This window comes from Cryptomeria japonica, chromosome 9 (assembly GCF_030272615.1).
Source record: "Cryptomeria japonica chromosome 9, Sugi_1.0, whole genome shotgun sequence".
Lineage (NCBI taxonomy): Eukaryota > Viridiplantae > Streptophyta > Pinopsida > Cupressales > Cupressaceae > Cryptomeria > Cryptomeria japonica.
In genome coordinates, this window is record NC_081413.1 from 47,518,568 (window position 1) to 47,538,860 (window position 20,293).

The window sequence follows — 20,293 nt, forward strand, 5'->3', positions numbered from 1 at the left end:
AGATGTCACAATATCATATTTAAACCAGCTCGTTTACATAATTTTATATAGTGTGCTCCCTTCGTATGTTATCAGCTTTGTCAGTACATCGAGTATAATATCCTCATCTTTATCAGCTTTCATATGTTATCAGCTTTGTCAATACATCAAGTATAACATGCCATGTATTATAGATCCTTAAATGTAGGTGCTTTCCTCGTGTAATATTAAAAAAAACTATATTTTTTATGGTTATTATGTTTTTTCTATCAATCTTCTATCGACATATTCCTTGCATCTCCTGCGATTGCAAGTATGCTAGTTTACTTGTTTATATATTCTAACTGGCATTAGGAGAAATTTTTCACTGCATGTTAAATGAAATCTACTTGGCTCGGTACTGTTGTTTCTGGTGTTCCCTGATTAGATTTTTTACGTGGATCAACAAAGGAAGATTTGTCTCATCTAGGTTTTTGTTCAGTGTATAATTTGCAGCAAAATTTATGCCGACTTGAGAATTTTTATCTTTTGCAAGCTATTTTCCGGTCTAAATTATTAAAAATAGCTTCACAATTTGTAACACTTCCAAATAATTTGTGCACCAACACTAGGATTTCTTATACCAGCTTTTCTTGCATACTAAAAATCCTTGAGAATAAGCACTTTTTGCTTTATTTGGCAGTAACTGGTACCCAAGTGAGAAAGATATGTGATCATTTGCTGCAGATGTATAAATAAACTGCATCATTGGGCAAAGGATAATGTCGGACATCATTCAAAAAAATATCCGTTTTGAGGTCCAGCTGTTTATACATAGCTCGATGCTGTCCACTGTTTATCACTGGAAAAAATAAACCGATTGCCAAATTCATCATACAGTTTCAAATCAAATATCCGGTCATATCCCTATGAAAATGAAGATTCGACCCGCTGATCATCGTACTGCTTACATGCTAAGTTTGTGAATGCTATAAACAGAATTGAAAAATAATAATAACGAATGGGGTGTTGTGCATAATATTTTCAAATGCAATGCTTAGCATGCAAGTGTTCTCCCCAGTACTTTATATATCTTAGGGAGGAGGCTCAATATTGATAACTGCAAACTAGCTCCTCAACCTTCTCAATCAAGGGTCAAGTAGACTGCTTAATTTAATGCTGAAAGGGTTAATTATTTACTTAAGCAGTCTATTAGATTTAGTGGCATGCATCTCTACTATCTCCCATTATGGATCCCTATTCTCTTTGGTATGTTCTTTGGTTGGGTGCGCTTTCAAAATGAAGACGATAATCTACCAGTCTAGAGCAGCTGTCATTGAGGTGAAACAAGACTATAATTTGGAACACATTATCCCTTATTTCCAAAGAATCGTTTCCTTGCTGAGGACCGGATAAATTAATAATATCCAGTCCTGCAATTAAAGATGATTTGAGTAATTTTTAAACATGCTAAGATAAGAACCATATGTAAGGGATTTATGTTATAGATCAAAGCATTTGTTGATAAAATCAAAGTTTTAAATTACACCAGAACAGGATCTTCCCTCAAGTTGGAATCGACCAGTCTATTAAAACTTTGATGCTGCGCCTTTCACACCCAAATACAATTTCCTGCATAGCATCAGCCCCCTAATTATGCCCTGTATGTGGCAGTAGCATAATCAAGGCGTTGAAGCTTATGCTTTGCGGACAATGACACGTCGCTCTCTCTTGTATTCCACTTCATCTCTCTGATGCATGACAACAAGGGCTCTTCTCACCTACAATAAGGGCAAAAGGCAATCAGTCCAAGACTTTTTTGAAGACATGGGCAGATAATACGATTGAGAAAACATTGTACTAAATGGCACATTTGTAGCAAGCCCCAAAAGTGACGCAGTGACCTTACTTCAGCTACAGATCTCATTAATTTAAACGGCTTGTTAACAAGAGATCGTCTTAATATGTTTTAAGAAAACTACATTAAATATTCTCTCAAGAATAAACATGTTCCAAACTCAAAAAGAAAGAGTCGTGGGTTCTTACAACAGATTCATTAAATCCCATTCTTGCTAAATCATCAAGAAGGCGCCTCTCAGACATGACATTGCCAATTCCCATTCGCCTTTTTATCTGTGTCTCGACTTGCTGTTACATGAAAATAATTTGCATCATGTCAAGTGCAGCTCATGCTTCGCATACATTGTACTTCTATTTTGAAAAAATAGGTGCAATGAACAGACATGATTTCGGAATTACTCAGTAACATACAATACAGACCTGAATTTCGTTTCTCATTTCTGGTGTCAAGTTTATTTGATCAGTAATGCCAGAACGTGCAGCATCCATTGTAGATACGTTGAAAAGTCTCAAGGCTTCCGCTACATGTTCCTCTGTTGCCACAGGTGACAATCGCATCTTTGCAATGGACTCACTTATCCTAATAATGGCTTCTAATTGCCTTACAGTAATTGGTATAGGTGCAGCTTCCCCACTTTCATGGGTTTGTTGGCGCATTTGCTGAAACATTTGGGTTAAATACTTGATGTTAGTACTCAATCAATTGGTAACCATTGTGGCATACAGAAAATAATAAATGGACTGAGCATCATAGCACACCTGTCTAATTCTAACATAGTTGTTTTGTAGCATGGTAGCAGCAGCATCTGATAACCTAGGTTTGCAGTTCACTCGGCAGTACTCAATGAATCTGTTAAAAATAAATTAGCATGCTTTACTAATCAACAGCAGCAAATGACAACATCATTAACACCGCGTTATCCTTACCTTTTAAGCCAGTTTTCTCTATCCAGGGCATCTGAATCCTTGGTGGTTTGCCCTGCATTCGCATGTACTTTTATAACATGACTCGCAATAAGCTGAACATAAATATAAATGTGTTAGTCCGTGGCTTTTTGGCCTAGGCTATATTTACTTCAATATTATCATGTCATGTTTCATCAAGGCATACCTTATCTTGATCATAGATCCGAACATCCTTCACAATGAAAATAAGATCAAATCGAGAAAGAATTGTTGTCTGCAAATCTATGTTGTCTTGTGCTGTCTAGAAACATTTCAAAAATGCACTCCTATCGTATCAGTATGATGTCATACCATAATTATAACATGTAACATGCTCCATAAAGTTTAAGAATAACGATCGATGACACACCTTGAGATCATCGTAACGTCCAGAAGGTGGATTCGCTGCTGCAAGCACCGAGGTACGGGAGTTGAGAACAGTTGTAATGCCTGCCTTTGCTATGGATATTGTTTGTTGTTCCATTGCCTCGTGAATTGCAACCCTGTTTGGAATAAATTAGGAGTTAGTTTCATACGAGTGCCAGTGCCATTCAAGATCCATTTACAGACCCCTAAGTTGAAATAATGTATAAGAACCAGTACTTGGTATATTTACTAGCAATGTGGGTAGTCACAAAATGAAAGGATCCTTATCAAGCCAGTGGCTGGAATTTTTCAAGCCATAACAGTGGCTAAAGTAAAGGATGGCAATATAATAACCTAGACTCAGTCATACAACGAATGGATGAAAGAAAATCATTTACCTGTCCTCTGCCCTCATCTTGTCGAATTCATCAATACAAACAACCCCTCCATCGGCCAAAACCATTGCCCCTCCTTCAAGATAAAACTCCCGCTGCAATAAAGAGAATGCATTTTTATCACACTATTTTTTACTCTGCCCTGCTTTTGTTCGTTACAATATCTAAGCAGATACAGAAACCTTGCATCTCTTCAAAATTGACAACTCAATATTTTGCAAACCCCAATGAGCAAAGACAAAGAATTAAAAAGTGAAATAGAGAAAGAGAGATGAATACTAGATGGTTAACTAAGCAATTACATACCGTGCTAGGGTCACGAATGACAGAAGCTGTTAAACCAGCAGCTGAAGACCCTTTCCCAGAAGTGTAGACAGCTATTGGAGCTGTCTTCTCAACAAACTTAAGGAACTGCAATTATCATAATAAACAACAGAGTACTTCACAAGACAGAAAACCAACATGCACCAAAGAGCATCCAAGCATGACAATCGTTTTAGATTATTCTGCGAATTTTGGCTGCCGTTAGCTTTAAGAATGCTTGGGCATCTTAATAATCCATAAAGAACTCAACTGAGGCAAAACAAACCTGCGACTTAGCAGTTGATGGATCGCCCAATAGCAAAACATTGATGTCTCCTCTTAATCTTACCCCATCTGGTAATCTCTGCAACAAAACAAAATTAAACATTTAAATTGCAGATGTCAAAAACGCATACTTACAGTAGTAGCATTTAAGTGTTGCAAATAACATACCTTCCTTGATCCTCCAAAGAGAAGACAAGCCACAGCTTTCTTAACATCAGGATGACCAAATATAGATGGTGAAATCATGGAACAGACCTTTGTGTATGCATCAGGCCTCTGAGAAAACTCTTTGAACTCCATTTCCTAAGGAACCATGTAACAGATAATTAGAGAGAAGCTCGTAGAAATTTATTTTATCAAATAAAAAGGAGAATGCAGAATCTTACTTCATCTGCAGTAAAGGAAGTGGGGCCTCCGCTGTTAGCCTCAGTAGCTTGTTCAATACCTACAATTCTGACATAAGGCTGCCTGACGGCTACCGCTCCTTTTTGTCTGTGAAAATGAAATTTTCAATTTGAATAAGATTAGTTTAAGATACAGCAAGTAGGCTACTACAACTTATAATCTGAAAATAATATATATATACTTACGCAGAAGAATTGTTTGCTTGGAAAATACTGTATATACCCATTACAGTCACTCTTGTCCCAGGTACTATTGACTGTACTAGATTGCGATCAATTGCAAGCAACATGTTCCTAGGCAACTCTCCAGTGGGTACATCCTTCACAGAGGAAAGCAATATGTATCGTGTTAAGAAGCAAAACTTTGAAGAGTAATAACATTTTTGCACTAATTTACCAAGACCAGCATAATTAAGAGAACATTCTTCGTAAACAATGATTGAATGCAACATCCTACGTTGCCACACATTCTCTATTAAACGAGCAGTTTGTTTGCTTCTCACATATGGCGAAAACTTCTCCTAAAACCTTTTAACACAATCTCATCGACACTCCTCATAATTCTGTAGTTGCAAATGCAAATATGCAACTGAACTGTTTCAGGAAAAACATATTTATTTTATTTTAAACTAATTTTATTCTTAATTTGAAGAAAATTTCAAAAGTCGAGAGAAACTCCTTTTTTGGGGAGAGAAACTACATTTGACGATTATATCCTACAAGGCTACAAGTACGGTCAAAAAGTTCTGCTAAACTAAATCAAAGAATACAAACCATAAGCATCACAACATAATAAGCTATTTAAAGCTTAAACTTTAAGCTTGAGCCATCTAGTTTATAAGTATATAAATATTTAACTTTTATATTTTAAATTAAGTAAAATAAACAATGTCAATTGTTTTCAAATCTATGGAAACATGAATAAGAGTGGAATGGTCAATATAAAATTGACTGGGATTTAAAAAGGCATTTAAAATACTTCTTGTTTCGAACTTGTTATAATAATACATGGAGTTCTTTTTATGTACTTTGTGGAAAAGGGACATTGAGTTTACAAAAAAAAGACTCTTATATTAAAGACAATAAAAACATGAATATATAGCATAAATGTAAACCATTCCATAAAACAAGATTGGTTTTATATCAAGCATGTTACAAACTCAAACTACCATAGTTGTGCAAATTGTGAAAAAATGGATTTGCTGTTGCTCTTGGAATTTTCATTTATCCAATATGTGTAGAGTTTTACAATTACCTAGCCACTAAACATAGCTACTAAATATGCCTATGACAAGTGGATAAAGGTTTTCCTTGATGTGCACAATCTTCTCTTTACTAAAAATTAGCAAAGGTATAACATGAAATATTGCATAAATGTAAAACTTTCCATGATATAAGATTGGTTATACACTAGGCATATTACAAACTCAAACTTCCATTATTATAATGAAAGTTATGAAATAATCCATTGGTATTGAGAGCCTATTCATGAATGTTACTCAATATTATTAGTAGAGTGAAAGGATGAAGATTTTCCTTGATATACATAATCTTCTCTTTACTAATATTTAACTAAGGGTATTATCTCTTCTATAGAGTGATCGGAGATGCCTATCACTTCCTATGTTGTTCATTAATCTTCCCTTTGCTAATATTTAACTAAGGGTATTATCTCTTCTATAGAGTGATCGGTGATGCCTATCACTTCCTATGTTATTCATTAACAATATGGAAATAGCTTTCAAAAGGGGAGTTCCTAAATTTTCCTCAGAAATGCAATTAGCAATTATGATATTATCCTTGTTTCATTATTATGCCCTGTATGGTAGCATCAAGATTGAAATTACTGACCAAGCTAGTTTGAGGATTGTCACTCATGAAAGATCACATACTCTTCCATTTTGCTTTGTCTCAAATTTTGCTCGTATACAATTATCCAAGTGTTTAAACAGTCCAGGTGATGTAATATTGATGGGATGTTCTCACTTAATCTTGGGTTATGAAGTTTTAATGATTGACACAGCAGCTTACGGTAGGGTTCAAATTTTCCAATCACTCATAGATAACAGGAACCATGCCTAGAGGCGTGTAAATAATTCTGATAGCTGCTACTAAAATAGATCAAAGAAATGTAGAATTGTATATGCATCATGGTTCTCTACAATTATCAGGATAGCAGCCAGACGGAATTTTGATCAAATCAGCCCCAATTTCTGGCGATTATCATAAAAGTAATCAGAACTGACAAGAGTGGACTGATTGTTTCACTACAGCTCCAAATAAGGTACTTTTTTCAAGCTAAAAAATATTATGCTGGAAATGAAGTGATTAAGTCAAATTGCCTGCTACTACAACATCCAAAGCTTGGTCATGGGCTTTCCTATCACATATTTGGATGCTGGTTAATGTTTCTTATATTTTGTTATGAGCTTTAATCTCATTTATCCCCAAAGCGGGTCACTATTACACCCTGATAAGTTCTGCAGGTCTTTTTACAAGATGTAAAGTACTTTTATCCCTTTCCGCATGCCTAACAACAAGTGCAGAATATAAGCATTTAGACATGATTTGAGTTGTATGTATAATCTTTCTTTAATTTATATGGGTAGGAAATCTGGAGTGTTTTTTCAAGATGAGAAAGATTGTGCTAAAATTGAAGTTATGATGAAGTCAGCTTTGCCTGTTGCTGCAACATCCATGTCTTGGTCATGGGCTTTCCAATGCAGGATATAAGCATCCGGACATGAATTGAGCAGTATGTACGATTCTTTAAATTATGTGGGTAGAGACTATGTAACTGTAATAAAGTTATAAAGGAGAATATTGGAGCTTATCCAATTGAACAGAATCGGTCTCGCGTCTTATCAAAGATAATTAACATTTCGCTTCAAATAAATTTGAAAACAAATATTAAAACATGCCGTAGAAGATTCTAAAAAACAATGATCAAACTGTAATTATCGCATTGCTCAATTCACAAAGGCCACATATCATTTCATAGATTTTTCGGCAAAAGCCCAACGATGTCATTTCATAAAATTAATTTACAAGCTGTAGTGTATCTAGCAATAGATCAATGTAAAAGTAAAATTTATTTTTAAAAGCTCACCTCTGGATTCTCCTGCAGCTTTAAGGTCTGTTGATCGACATATTTACTTTTATCGGGAATTATAACCCAAGGATCTATGGGACAAGGCTCTTCTCCAGGCTACATTAAAAAAAGGAATCCTTTAGCCCACTCCAAAAAGGTATTTCGATAAAAAACTAGGCCTAATGCGCAAGATTTGATATTAAAGAAATCCACCTGGGGAACATGATCACAGGAACGAGGCACTATGGCACCACCCAGTCCAGGCCGGCATGGAACAGATTTCACATTCTTACAGTTCTTACAGAGCAAAGAGACATATGTAGCCTTGGCCTTTGTTTTGGATGCGCCAATAACTATTCCAGAGATCTTCACCAGTTTTGAGATAAACTCGGCCTAGAAAAACAGAAGATTTCTTTCTGCAATTATTCCATATTGAATAAGCAATTTTGAATACAATCCTAAACCATTATAAGCTCAAATACTCACACCAAGGGATCTCATAGATATAATGTTTTCCTTGGAACACAGGAGAATCTGCACTTCTCCGCTTGTTGGCTCCTCCATTTCACCAGTTTCTCCGGTCACCTTGGATTTAAGTGCACCCAACACCTCAGACGCAGCAGTTTCAAACTGTCCAAAGGCCATAACAAAGCCCTCTTTCAGAACCCTTTTCACGAAATTCAAAGCTTTAAAAACCTAACCTTAAATGGAATAAACAGTCAATTATTTCCATTGGGGTTTTCGGAAGCAAACCAGAGGCAAGAAATCGGCAGGAGATTTACGGATCTTCTCGGACAAATCTCCATCGAAAGAATCAATGTCCTCCATTGAAACTAGTAGAAACTTGGGATTGTGTATCAAGCTCTCTCTGCACAAAATAACAGCCATTACCTTTATAAATGATAGGCATCAACAACTTTAAGCTTTCACCGGCAGATTAATAAATCCCAATATCATCTACTTGTGGTGCAGAGTACTTAACAAAAAGCCCTGAATCAGGAAGGAGACTTGGCAAGCTGAACATGACACATGGTTCCACAAGAAAACAAACTAAAAGATTTAAAGATACCTTATTATTGTATCTATGTCATGAAACTGAACAGTAAACAAAATTTAAGAAAGAAAAATCTATAGAGAAAAAAAAACAGAAAGTAATATGGACCAAAACTGCAATTGTTGTGCACTACCTGTAGGGATAATCGCCCTTTTCGCCATTGTAGCTGCGAATGAACTCCTTGAATTTGCGCAAAGCAGAATGACGAGTGAGGGCACCCTGATCTGGATCGCCTCTCGGAAACTGGGCTTGATCACTGTAGAAAATAGACCCCTCGTCCCACCCAGACATAATGGCTAAATTCACTACGTCTTCACAGGAAACAGATTAATCCTGCTCAAGAAAGATAAACAATAGTGACTCCCAGTCTGTGATCTTGGCTGGAACGATTCGAACCCAAAAATTCCTATCACAATATTAGAAATGTAACAAAATCCAAGCCCGGAGTTGTGATAGACCAAGCCTTTGGTCTCTCCATAATATGGCGGGAAATCAAGTAACCTTGGCGCCAAAATACTGTGCGAGACTTTTCCCGCCAAGAAAAACACTAATGCAATTTTTATTTTTAATTTTAATTTCAAAGGTTTAAAAATTTATTAAACATAGATGGGAGTTACAAATCAAGAAAGAAAAACGAATTATGCATTCCTATTCTCCACAACCAATTGCTTTAAAGTCTAAGGTTCATGTTGAAGGCACCTAGATCCTCCTCAATTCAATATAAATTAAAAAAAGGCAAACGTTTCCTATTCCTCCATTTGATCTTTACTCTATTCCACTTTCAAGGTAGTGCAATGTTGAAAATAGTATGTCTTCGTATATTTTTTCTTATTCATTTTGATTATAATTTTTTTTTTTTTAATAATTAGTATATAATTTGAATTTGATCTACTTTTATTTATATATTTCTCTTATAGTTTGGCCTTAGTTCTTAAATCCATTCGTTTCTTATTTGAGGTTAGATTTGTTTTATAAATAATGTAAGGTCAAATCTACAACTTCAAAAATGATCTACCAAGTTTTAGAAATCAAATTAAATTTAAGGTCAACCTTACCTTTCTCTACTTGACTACTATGTGCTCACTATACACATGAAAGATTCCATTTATGGATCCATCACATTGGAGCCAAAGGCATCCATTTTAATTTGTTGTAGATAGCTCCATTAATGAATTTTGCATGACTTAGAGTGTTAGATTATTTAGACTAAGTTACATTCCAATTAGGGAATGCTCTAATGCCAAACTTCAAGTCAAATGTCAATGATGTTTGTCAATGGCATGACTCCATACTAGCATGAGGTTATAAGTGATATTATATTCTAACGTATATTACGATACTTTTGTTTTAACTGTCAATTTTAGTTAGACCCCTCTTGGGAGGATAGCTTTGATATTATTAGTAGTATGTAATAATATGAGATTATTATAAATTATAACTTATGAGCATAATCCAAGTTCACACTTTACAAACAAGCATCTAGATAATAATAAAAAAGAGACATAAAAAAACATTATGAGTCCTTTTGCAAGTCTACGATCAAGGGAAGCATGCAAATGGCAGCCCCCAGGTGAAGGGTGGTTGAAGCTAAACTTTTATTAGGCATCCCATGGCAACCCAAGGCAAGCAGGGATCAAATGTGTTGTGCATAATTGGGAAGGAAAGTTGGCTAGATGATTGGATCAAATCTCCATTCAAACATATGATGTAATTAATGTATAGAATGTTTCAAGCTCTCTAAAATGATTTTGCATCCTATATGTTGGGAAATCTAAGCAGTTCATGAAATGAGTGAAATAAAAGAAGAAGAAAATTTACACAAGTTTGTTTGGAGCCTAATGATATCAAGTAAAAAAACCAATCCATAATGAGAGAATGTAAACTTGACATTGGAATCAAGATTTTTTAACTAAATCTTGACTTTTTGACACCTATAGCAACTAAATTGTAAGGAATTTGAAGATGATGTGAACTAGTTATTTTTGAGATTTTGTCTACAGTTTCTAAATGTATTTAAAGACTATCTAAAATTAACTGTATATTGGGAGGGGGGGGGTCTGTGCGAATACGCTGGGGGCTGCAGCTCGATCTCGGGGGCTGGGTTTGGGTAGGACCAGGTTAGAGGCTTCGATTTCTATTTGGGGGCCTTGGTTTCCTTTGTGGTTGCGTCTATTAGGGTGGGGACAGTTTGTGTGCGCCCCTCTTTGCTTTCTTTGGTGTTTTGTTTGTGTTTCCCTATCTCTAGCTTGGGGTAGGGTTTTTTAAGGGTTTTATGTGGTCGTGGTCTACATGGCGGATCAGAATTTCACAAGTAGAGGGGTGAATAGGTCGTACAAGGAAGCAGCTATTGGGAGTGGCCTATCAATGCGCATGAATGTGAATCCTTGTTTTGGAGCATCCAATATAGTCATAGGGGATAACTCTTATCCAAAGGGGACTTTTAAGCCAACCAAGATTAATGGGTGCCAAGAGTGATAACGGGACGGTTTTGGTGATCCCTCAAAATTCTATTGAGGAAGATATTGAATATTTATCGAAGCATGCTTTAATTTGCAAGTTTATGGGAATACGTGTATCTCTGCCTTTTCTGGAGTCATGGGTCAAGTGCACGTGGAATCTGGAAGAAAAAATGGAAGTGATGCTGGTTGTTAATGGTTACTTTTTGGTGGTGTTTCCATGTATGGCTGATAGAAATAGGGCTTTTGAAGGAGGTCCCTATTTCTATAACCAGGTGGGTTTATTCATCAAGCCATGGCATGCTGGATTTAAACCTACAAAATAACTTCCATCTCAGGTTTCAGTATGGGTGAGAGTATCATGGTTTCCACTGGAATTTTGGTGTGAGGATATCTTTAATTTGATTACTACGCAACTTGGAAAGCACGTGGGACCGTCACGTCAAACTATAGAGAAAAAGGTAATCACTTATGTCAGGGTTTGTGATGAAATTGATTCGAGCAAGCCTTTACCTGACTCCATAGAAATACGTTTGGGTCCTCATTCTTGGATCCAACAGTTGGATTATGAAACTTTGTCATTTCATTGCTGGATATGCCATGAATATGGTCATTTGCAAAAAATGTGCCCCAAATCCAAACCTGCAGGGATATATAGAGGCGGATCAGTTAGTGCTCCTCTTAAACAAGATAAGGGGAAGGCTCCTATGGAGAAAGACAAGGAGGGATTTATCTTAGTTAAACCTCGAAATAAAGGTAGAGGGCAAAAGAGAACATTTCAAGACAAGCAAGTTGATGAGGTCTTCAACAGGTTTGAGGCTTTAGAGGAGTTGGAGAAATTTGATGGAGCTATGGCAAATATGCCTAATAGCCAGGATCTTTTGGTTGTTGGAGTTCTTGAGAAGGGACGGGAGAATAATGTGATGACTGACCCTCGAGGGGATGGACTAGGGTCATAAATGGACACAGAGGCACCGCTGGTGACTCCGATTTTGTTAGAGTTAAAAGATGGTAATGAGGTTCAAGATGGGACTGGGTTGGTAGGATCTGGATTGCAGGCAAAGAAGGTTTCACAGAGGGGTAGCAAAAGCAAGGATACTCCTTATGTGCTGGGTATTCATCAAAGGGTTTTAAAGAAGGGGGGCCCTGAGAAATTTGCTAAGGTAGGAAGGAAAAAGGATCAAGAAAAGGTGAAGTTGGCTGGGGAGACTTTGGTAGAGTCTAGTTTGGTAAAAACTATATTCTCACTTTCGGTCTTCTAAAAAATGATTGCACTCTCTTAGAATGTAAGGGGGTTGAATAGCATCCCCAGACAAAAATCTATTCGTGATTTAATTGGGTCTTGCTCTCCTGGTGTGGCTTCTATTCAGGAAACCAAACTTTCGATTGAGGGCATGCTTAGTAAGGCATCTAAAATATGGCTTAGAGACTATTGTCAATGCATTGGAGCTCTAGGTAACTCTAGAAGTATGGTGATTTTATGGGACCCACATAGGATTACCCCTTGTTGGTGGGTCTCCAGTAGGTATTCTATTTCTTTGGTGGCTACAAGTAGTGATACTAGAGAGAGAATTCTTTTGACTAATGTCCATGCTCCAACAAACTTTATGGGTAAATGTGAGCTTTGGTCACATATATATTAATTTTGTGCGGACGCTTGCCCCCTTTCTCCCCTGGATCCTAGCTAGTGACTTTAATGCTATCACGAGTTCGGAAGAGAAAATGGGAGGTAATTCTAGACTTGATCCTTCAATAGATATTTTGAGGAGAAATATTGAATCCCTTAGAGTTATTGATGTCAAACCCACTAACAAGATGTTTACTTGGAATAATAGGTGTATGACCATTAGCTCATGAGTTTTGGATTGGAGGGGATCTTATCATTGGTTGATCATACTCCTAGCTACTAGGTTTCGGGTGGCTAAGAACCCTTCTTTCAAATTTCAGCTTATGTGGCTTTGAGAGCCTTCACTTTATGATCATGTGGTGGAGTGGTGGAACGAGGGGAGGCCTACATATGGTACGACAATGTATTCATTTATCAAACAATTGCAACATATTAGGTATAAGTTGAAAAGGTGGGATAGGGATTGCTTTGGCAACATTTTTCAGGATAAGAGGGATGCTCAGCTTCGGGTTGATGTTATTGTATATGGTGAAAGTGGAAACAACAATATTGAAAGACTAAATGAATTCAACCACAAAACCCTAGCCTAACAACAACAAAGATCCACCATAACATATGAAGATTACCTAAGACAATGCAAATCAAATGAAATCACAAAGATTATACCATCACATGTCTGATAGGGTTTGAATCTCCATTCGTCCTATCTTCATTGATCTTGCTTGATATATTTGCTCTCGGATTTTATGTGTGCACAAGAGCTCAACAAAGAACAAAAATGTGGTTGCAAGTAGACTTGATCGCATATGAAAGTTCGAATGCTAGAGTAGTCGGGGGTTGATAATGAAGGAAGCATCTCCTGATATAGAAGACAATATAAGAAATGGAAGGATAAGATTGAGAGATGTAAAAGATAAATAGTCGGCTATGATTAGAGGGTAGGTAAAAGAAATAATAAAATAATGAGAGGGTAGGTAGTGTAGGAATTAAGAGATGAATGACATGTATCATGGGTAGAAAAGGTTAATGAATTAATCAAATAAATAAAGATTTATTTAATTAATAGAGGAAGTGAGATCAATTAAATAAATAAAAGTATTTATTTTATTTAGGAAAAGGACAATTTAAATAAATAAATGTATTTGTTTAAATGAGAAATAAGGCTAGAAGAGGGTAAATGAATGAATGAATTAATTAAAAATTTATTTAATTAATAGAAGAATTGGGCTAAAATAATTAAATAAATAAAATATTTATTTAATTAGATAGGACAATTTTAGGTGTCTACATTTTGCCCCTCTTTGAGACAATGCAGTTTGTCGCGTTGTTTCAAAGAAGATAAGATGAACTGATACAAAGTTGCCCCAAGATGGGAATGATATGCCCCCTCGAGAGATTGGATGAAAATGTTTTAAAAGATCACAGACAATCTCTCAATAAGAACGAAAGGCTAGAATGGACCGACCAGATAGGATAGAGTGACAGAGTCACGGGAGGAAGAAGACTGACTCGGGAGATGAGGGCTAGGGTAATCTATAAGATAGACTACGAGGGGAAAACATCCTCATTGTCATCCACACATCCAAGAGATCAGAGTGTAGAGAGAGCAGAGAGCAGTCAACAGCGATGGCATTGGTGCATAGATTCGATCGCGTTCACCGATATCAGAGGCCAACAGATGCAGGAGAGTCGGTGAGTATCGCAAAACCTCCTTGTACTTTGTCGCATTAAATGTTGTCATAAATGCATGTTGGGTAGCATAATAAATGCATTTTAGGTATGTCTAGAGCGCGTCTGTGTTGTTCAAGTGCGTCTGTGTTGTATGAGTGCGTTTATGTAGTCTGCAAGCACGTTTATGTCATAAATGTGCGTTTGTGTCTTCTAGGCCAAATCGACAGTTTTGTGATGAACATACGCTGTTGATTGGACAAGCTGCTGAGAGGGTACACTCAAGCAGGTCCTCTGGGGAAGACTAGGATAGCAAATAAGGCTAGGATTGACATTTATGTGATAAAACATACGTTGTCAATTAGGAAACTACTCGAGAGGATACACTCAAGCAGAGGCCCCAGGATAAGATAGATCGAGGCACTTTGTGATGAACAAGGAATGCCAAAACATAGTACTTTGTGATGAACAAGGAGTACTAAAAAGAGCAGCACTTTGTGTTGAACAGGGAGTGCAAAAACGTAGTACTTTGTGATGAACAGAGAGTACCACTAGGATGAAAAGCAACACTTTGTGATGAACAGGAAGTGCCACTAGGATAGAGTGCCATAAGCATTAGGATAAAAAGCAACATTTTGTGATGAACAAGGAATGCCACTATGATTGACACAGTTGATTTGCTTGACTGGAGGAGGACCTACCTATGCTGGAGTCACAAGAAATATTCTCGTCGACTCAAAGTTTTCAAGCAGAGCTGACAGTCGAGGAGAGAGCCGCAGTTCAGGCTATGGGCCTGCGACATATTTTGCATGTGCCTGAGTTTCAGGTGAACATAGGTTTGCTGACTGCTTTAGCTGAGAGATGGCACTCAAAGACATGTACTTTTCATTTGGTTACGGGTGAGATGACAGTCACCTTGGAGGATGTATACAAGATACTGTGGATACCGATCGATGGGGAGTTAGTTCCTTACAATCGAGACAGAGACAGGGATGCACTGAGACGAATGTTCCAGGATCCAGGATTGGAGATGAGGGTTGGACACGTGGCTTGGGATACCATAACATAGACAGGATTAGCACTACCAGTAGTGTTGGCAGCAGTGATCAGTGGGTTCCTTTGTCCGGATAGGGCGACATGAGGATTGGTTGTGGGATGGGGGAGTACATTGGAGACATTGGTGACAGAGCACACCAGGTTTGCATGGGGACCGTGTTTGCTAGCACACTTGTACTATGAGTTACATCAGTTTGTATACCATGGATCAGCAGGATTGGGCTACGCAGTTACATTGTTGCAGGTGTGGGCATATGAGCATCTGTCGGTGACACAACCGATTCATTTCAGAGGCAGGGGCCATGGGCGCAGTTTTGTGCATTTGTATGATATGATTACATCTAAGCCGCGGATTGGGAGATTAGAGTACTAGCACAGGGTCATTGATGAGCTTGACAGTGTAGTATGGAGGTCGTACCAAGAGTGTGAGGAGTGAGAGGATGACGTAGTGGAGCTGCCATATGTGTTTAGGAGTAGATATCTGATTGGGCGGATGCCATATGTTCTTGAGAGCCAGTCAGCGGATAGGGTGGGCAGGCAGTTTGGCAGGATACAATGAATGCCACGAGGTTCTGGGATGCGTGCGCAGACAGTGAGAGATCAAGCGCACTAAGGACCATTATTATCATATGATCAGGCAGTGATGCAGCTAGTAGAGATGATTCCCTTGCCTTGGGATATGTGGCCAAACATAGAGGATGTAGGGATGGATGTAGAGTATATTGCATATTGGGCAGAGGATCCGTTTCCACGGCTGACGGATCTACAGGAGCCGATAGATGGAGATGGTGGAGGTAGAGGCCGACAGAGGAGGCGGGGTGCAGTAGGAGAGAGGAGAGTGGCTCCAAGGAGAGAGGGTGGAGAGCAGGCTCACATAGTGAGGGGCAGAGGTGGATTGCCTTTACAGATGCCAGCAGCACAGGTTCCCAGACAAGGACAGGGACATGGACAGGGACAGGGGCAGCCACAGGAGCAGCCGCAAGTACAGGTACAGGGTGAGGGGGGAGAGGAGGAGGATGAGTTACTGGCTTTGAGGGAGATCTACCAAGGACAGGCAGATGAGATACAGGATCTAGAGCGGGAGTCGGCGAGGCTCAGGAGACAGCGGAGGGATACTAAGTGGGAGAGGGATCAAGCTATCTAGCACTATACATAGGTTGAGATAGCACTGAGGGCAGGGAGGCAGGTAGCAGAGGACACGGGAGCTGGATACGCCTATGTTCTACGAGTCGGGGAGGAGATAGGCTACTGGAGAGACCTATACTATGGAACGGTGCCACCAGAGCAGCGGGCTAGGAGCTTTCGTAGACCATCGCGGACTGCGATGACCACTGGAGGGAGAGATAAGAGACAGGCATCTAGTGATGGGGTCATGGGTCCTCCACCACCACCAGATAGAGGGGAAGGAGAGATGATCCTGGGGCGGGTCCTTCCCGGGCTCAGACTCTGTCGAGGCCAACCGGCTCCGAGGGAGGGAGTTCATCATAGCCTAGAGGGATGTATCAGTTTTGTACCATTTTGTATGATGACAACCTCGGGTGATTTTAGTCATATGATTTTTGACATCATTGTATCATGACACTTATATATATATATTCATCCTTGCGGCAACTATATATATATATATATATATATATATATATATATATATATATATATATATATATATATATATATATATATATATATATATATATTCATCCTTGTGGCAACTATATGCATGCGTACCTATGTGATGCTTATGATATGGATGCAAATATGTACATGACGAAATGCCATATTTTTGTTCTTTTATGTTTTTAATATGTTTATGCAAATACAAATGTGAATGTATGAAATGTAGATGAATATGATAATGCAAATAACTATTTACATGATGAGAATGTAAAATGTGCTAACATGTGTTGTGTGTAGGATGTGATGCAATTGTGATATCTATATGTATGTATGAAATGCTTAATATGTGGTAATGCAGGTGCAACCTACATGAAATGCAAATATTTTTGGTGTGTCATTATACTCAGTCATGTGATAGTGGGCTACACGGACTCAAGAAGGATGATGGAGGTCAATCAAGAAAGGGGGATGAAAGATAGAAGATATGAAAGTGAAAGAGTTTCTTGTGCATTATCATCATTGAGCTTTATTATGGCAAAATAGGTTATGACAATCAAGGTATATGTTCGACCCAGAAAGTCATTGTACCCATTTGCATGGAGATCAGACAGTCACAAATAAGGAATGCCCTAGTTCGTACTAGACTCACAGTGTCCTCATATGCTTGGACAAGTCATAGCATTACTAAGAGACAATCCACAGACAACAAAGAAAAATAGGTGACGATACCCCATCCTCGCCTTTCTAGTCAAAGACATCCTGGAGATAAAATCTCTAGTCAGAGACATCCTATAAAAGCTAAAAGACATGTCACCAAAAGATAAAATCAAAAAGAAAAACCAAGACTCGACGTAAACATCCACTGTAGTCCTCAGGTTTAGTGTCTCTTGTCACTTTTATAAGTCTATTTGATTGTGGTCACAATGTTTACTTTCACAAAAGGATAGATAGCATTGAACCATAATGTTGTCTGAGTCTATTGAAAGATTTGATTTGTTGAAGCCCATTGTTGTCGTGTCTCATCTGAAACTGACTGAATCCATGAAACTGATACTTTATTGCGGAGAAGACGAAACTTTATTGCAGACCGACGATGCAAATGTTGCTTTATTGTGGATTGTGCACAGATAGAATGAAGAAAACTGGAAGAAATTGTACTACTCGAAACATGTGATGCTCTCAGTTCCACACCCATCACTAGACATAGGATTTGCCTTAGCCACAGATATGAGCTGATTTATTATGGATGGAAAGAGGTGAAAAGGAATGTTATTATGAATGGCTAACCAATCTTAGGTAGATCAATAACAAGCCATGATGGGAATGGGTAAGTTTGTTATGAATGAATAGGTTGTGAGTGTGTGCAAGAAGTGAAAGGATGAAAGTGAATCCTAAAGGAGGGAGGAGCAATGTCTCTACACATGGCGTCGGTGACCCAGTTTTCACCATGGTACTTGCCCAGAGCGCCACCGAAGTGGTTTTCACCGTTGGACAAAATATTTTTTTCTTTAATTTTTTTATTTTTCAATTTTTTATGTGTCACAAGGCGCCTGTTTGCCAGGTTTTCACCAAGTAACAATTTTTTATTTTTATGATTTTTTTGTATTTTTTTTATTTTTTTGTATTTTTGAATTAGGATACTTTGAAGAGCTATATGTAAAACTTGCGAAGGTGCATGCTATTGATGGGATCCTCTAAAGGTTCGCCCTCTATGGTTGAGAGTTGATATGCACCGAATCCAAAGGCTGTTGTAATGATGTAAGGACCGAGCCAATTTGGTTCGAACTTGCCCTTCTTCTCTCTGTCTTGCTGATTTTTAGGATTTTCTCTGAGGACTAAGTCACCTACCTCAAATGTGCGAGGCTTGACTTTATGATTGTAACTGTGACTCGTTCATTCTTGATAAGCCTTGAGATGATTAAAAGCAGTTTGTCTTCGTTCATCCAATAGTTCAAGTTCCTGTAAGCAAGAGATCTTGTAGTCTTCGTCACTGATAATGTTTTGCAAAGAGACTCGTAAAGAGGGTAACTCGACCTCAATAGGCAAGATAGCTTCAGCGTTGTAGACAAGTGAATAAGGTGTGCGGACGCTTGTGCGGTAAGCCCAAAGTGCGAGATTAAGTTGGATATGTCAATTGCGGCCAGCATCATCGACTGTCTTTTTTAGGATTTTAAGAATTGTTTTATTAGACGCCTCAAACTGGTCGTTACCTTGGGGGTAATAGGGTGTGGAGAAATGATGGGTAATATGGAAGCGATCACAAAGTTCACAAACATCTTGATTTTTGAAGGGATGCCCGTTATCGGTGATGATGGAAATAGGAATACCATATCGACTAATGATGTAGTTGAGAATGAATGTAGCAATCCATTTTCCAGTGACTTGTGTAAGAGGCACGACTTCAATCCATTTTGTGAAATACTTTGTGGCGGTGATGATGAATTTATGGCCATTGGAGGAAGGAGGGTGAATCTTGCCTATGAGATTGAGTCCCCATTGGCAAAAGGGCCAAGGAGTCGCAATTCGTTGAAGTTCTTGTGCTAGCGCATGAATGAGGTCTCCATGAAGTTGACATTGCTTACATTTCTTGACAAACCAATATGAGTCTTTTTTCACATTGGTCCAGTAATGTACAATCCTGATGAGTTTCTTGGCTAAGGTAGGACCACTAGAATGTGGACCACATATCCCTTCATGAACTTCACGTAACGTAACCTGAGCTTCATCCCTTTATAAACATCTAAGAAGAGTGCCATATAGACCTCGACGATATAGGATATCGGCTAAAATGACGTATCAAGAAGATTGGCAAATGAAAGCGCGACGTTGATTGTTGGATAAGTCAGGAGGGAGGGTATTATTATGAAGGTATATGAAAATGGAACCATATAACTGGGAATTAGGGCCAACAACACATATCATCATCTTAGTAGGAGTGATCTCATATGAGGGAACCAAAAGGTTATCCACCAAGAACTCATAGCGGGTTTCATTTTGTGGTAGATTGATCAGTGAAGCAATGGTAGCCATGGCATCTGCGGCTCGATTCTGCTCTCTTGGTATTTACTTAAAGTCTAACTTCGTGAAATGTTGTTTCAAGTCATCCACCATTATTTTATAAGGCATTAATTTTTCATCTTTTGTTTGGTAGTCATCAGTTGCTTGACGAATTACAAGTTGAGAGTCCCCAAAAACATGAAGTTCTTGG

The 20,293-nt window shown here is 38.2% G+C and overlaps 1 protein-coding gene across 1 annotated transcript; it reads right to left on the bottom strand.

Annotated features, from left to right (window-relative positions):
• Positions 1-1,443: 1,443 nt before the first annotated feature.
• On the bottom strand, positions 1,444-9,142 carry LOC131046945 (DNA replication licensing factor MCM5). Its single transcript, XM_057980776.2, has 18 exons — positions 8,795-9,142; positions 8,361-8,475; positions 8,094-8,237; positions 7,821-8,000; positions 7,626-7,724; positions 4,703-4,836; positions 4,499-4,604; positions 4,281-4,415; positions 4,114-4,191; positions 3,831-3,935; positions 3,528-3,619; positions 3,134-3,266; positions 2,930-3,025; positions 2,746-2,837; positions 2,578-2,668; positions 2,239-2,478; positions 2,005-2,106; positions 1,444-1,739 (listed from the first exon to the last, which is right to left on the bottom strand). The coding sequence occupies exons 1-18, from the start codon at positions 8,950-8,952 to the stop codon at positions 1,656-1,658; spliced, it is 2,184 nt and encodes a 727-aa protein (XP_057836759.1). The 5' UTR covers positions 8,953-9,142; the 3' UTR covers positions 1,444-1,655.
• Between the last annotated feature and the right edge of the window lie 11,151 nt (positions 9,143-20,293).

Excerpts from the sequence above, each read along its gene's own strand:
- LOC131046945 (XM_057980776.2), bottom strand. The coding sequence starts at position 8,952 with ATGTCTGGGTGGGACGAGGGGTCTATTTTCTACAGTGATCAAGCCCAG. Across the intron at positions 8,001-8,093 it reads TATCTATGAGATCCCTTGGT|GCCGAGTTTATCTCAAAACT; the intron begins GTGAGTATTTGA and ends CTGTTTTTCTAG. Across the intron at positions 4,837-7,625 it reads AGCTGCAGGAGAATCCAGAG|GATGTACCCACTGGAGAGTT; the intron begins GTGAGCTTTTAA and ends TCCTCTGTGAAG.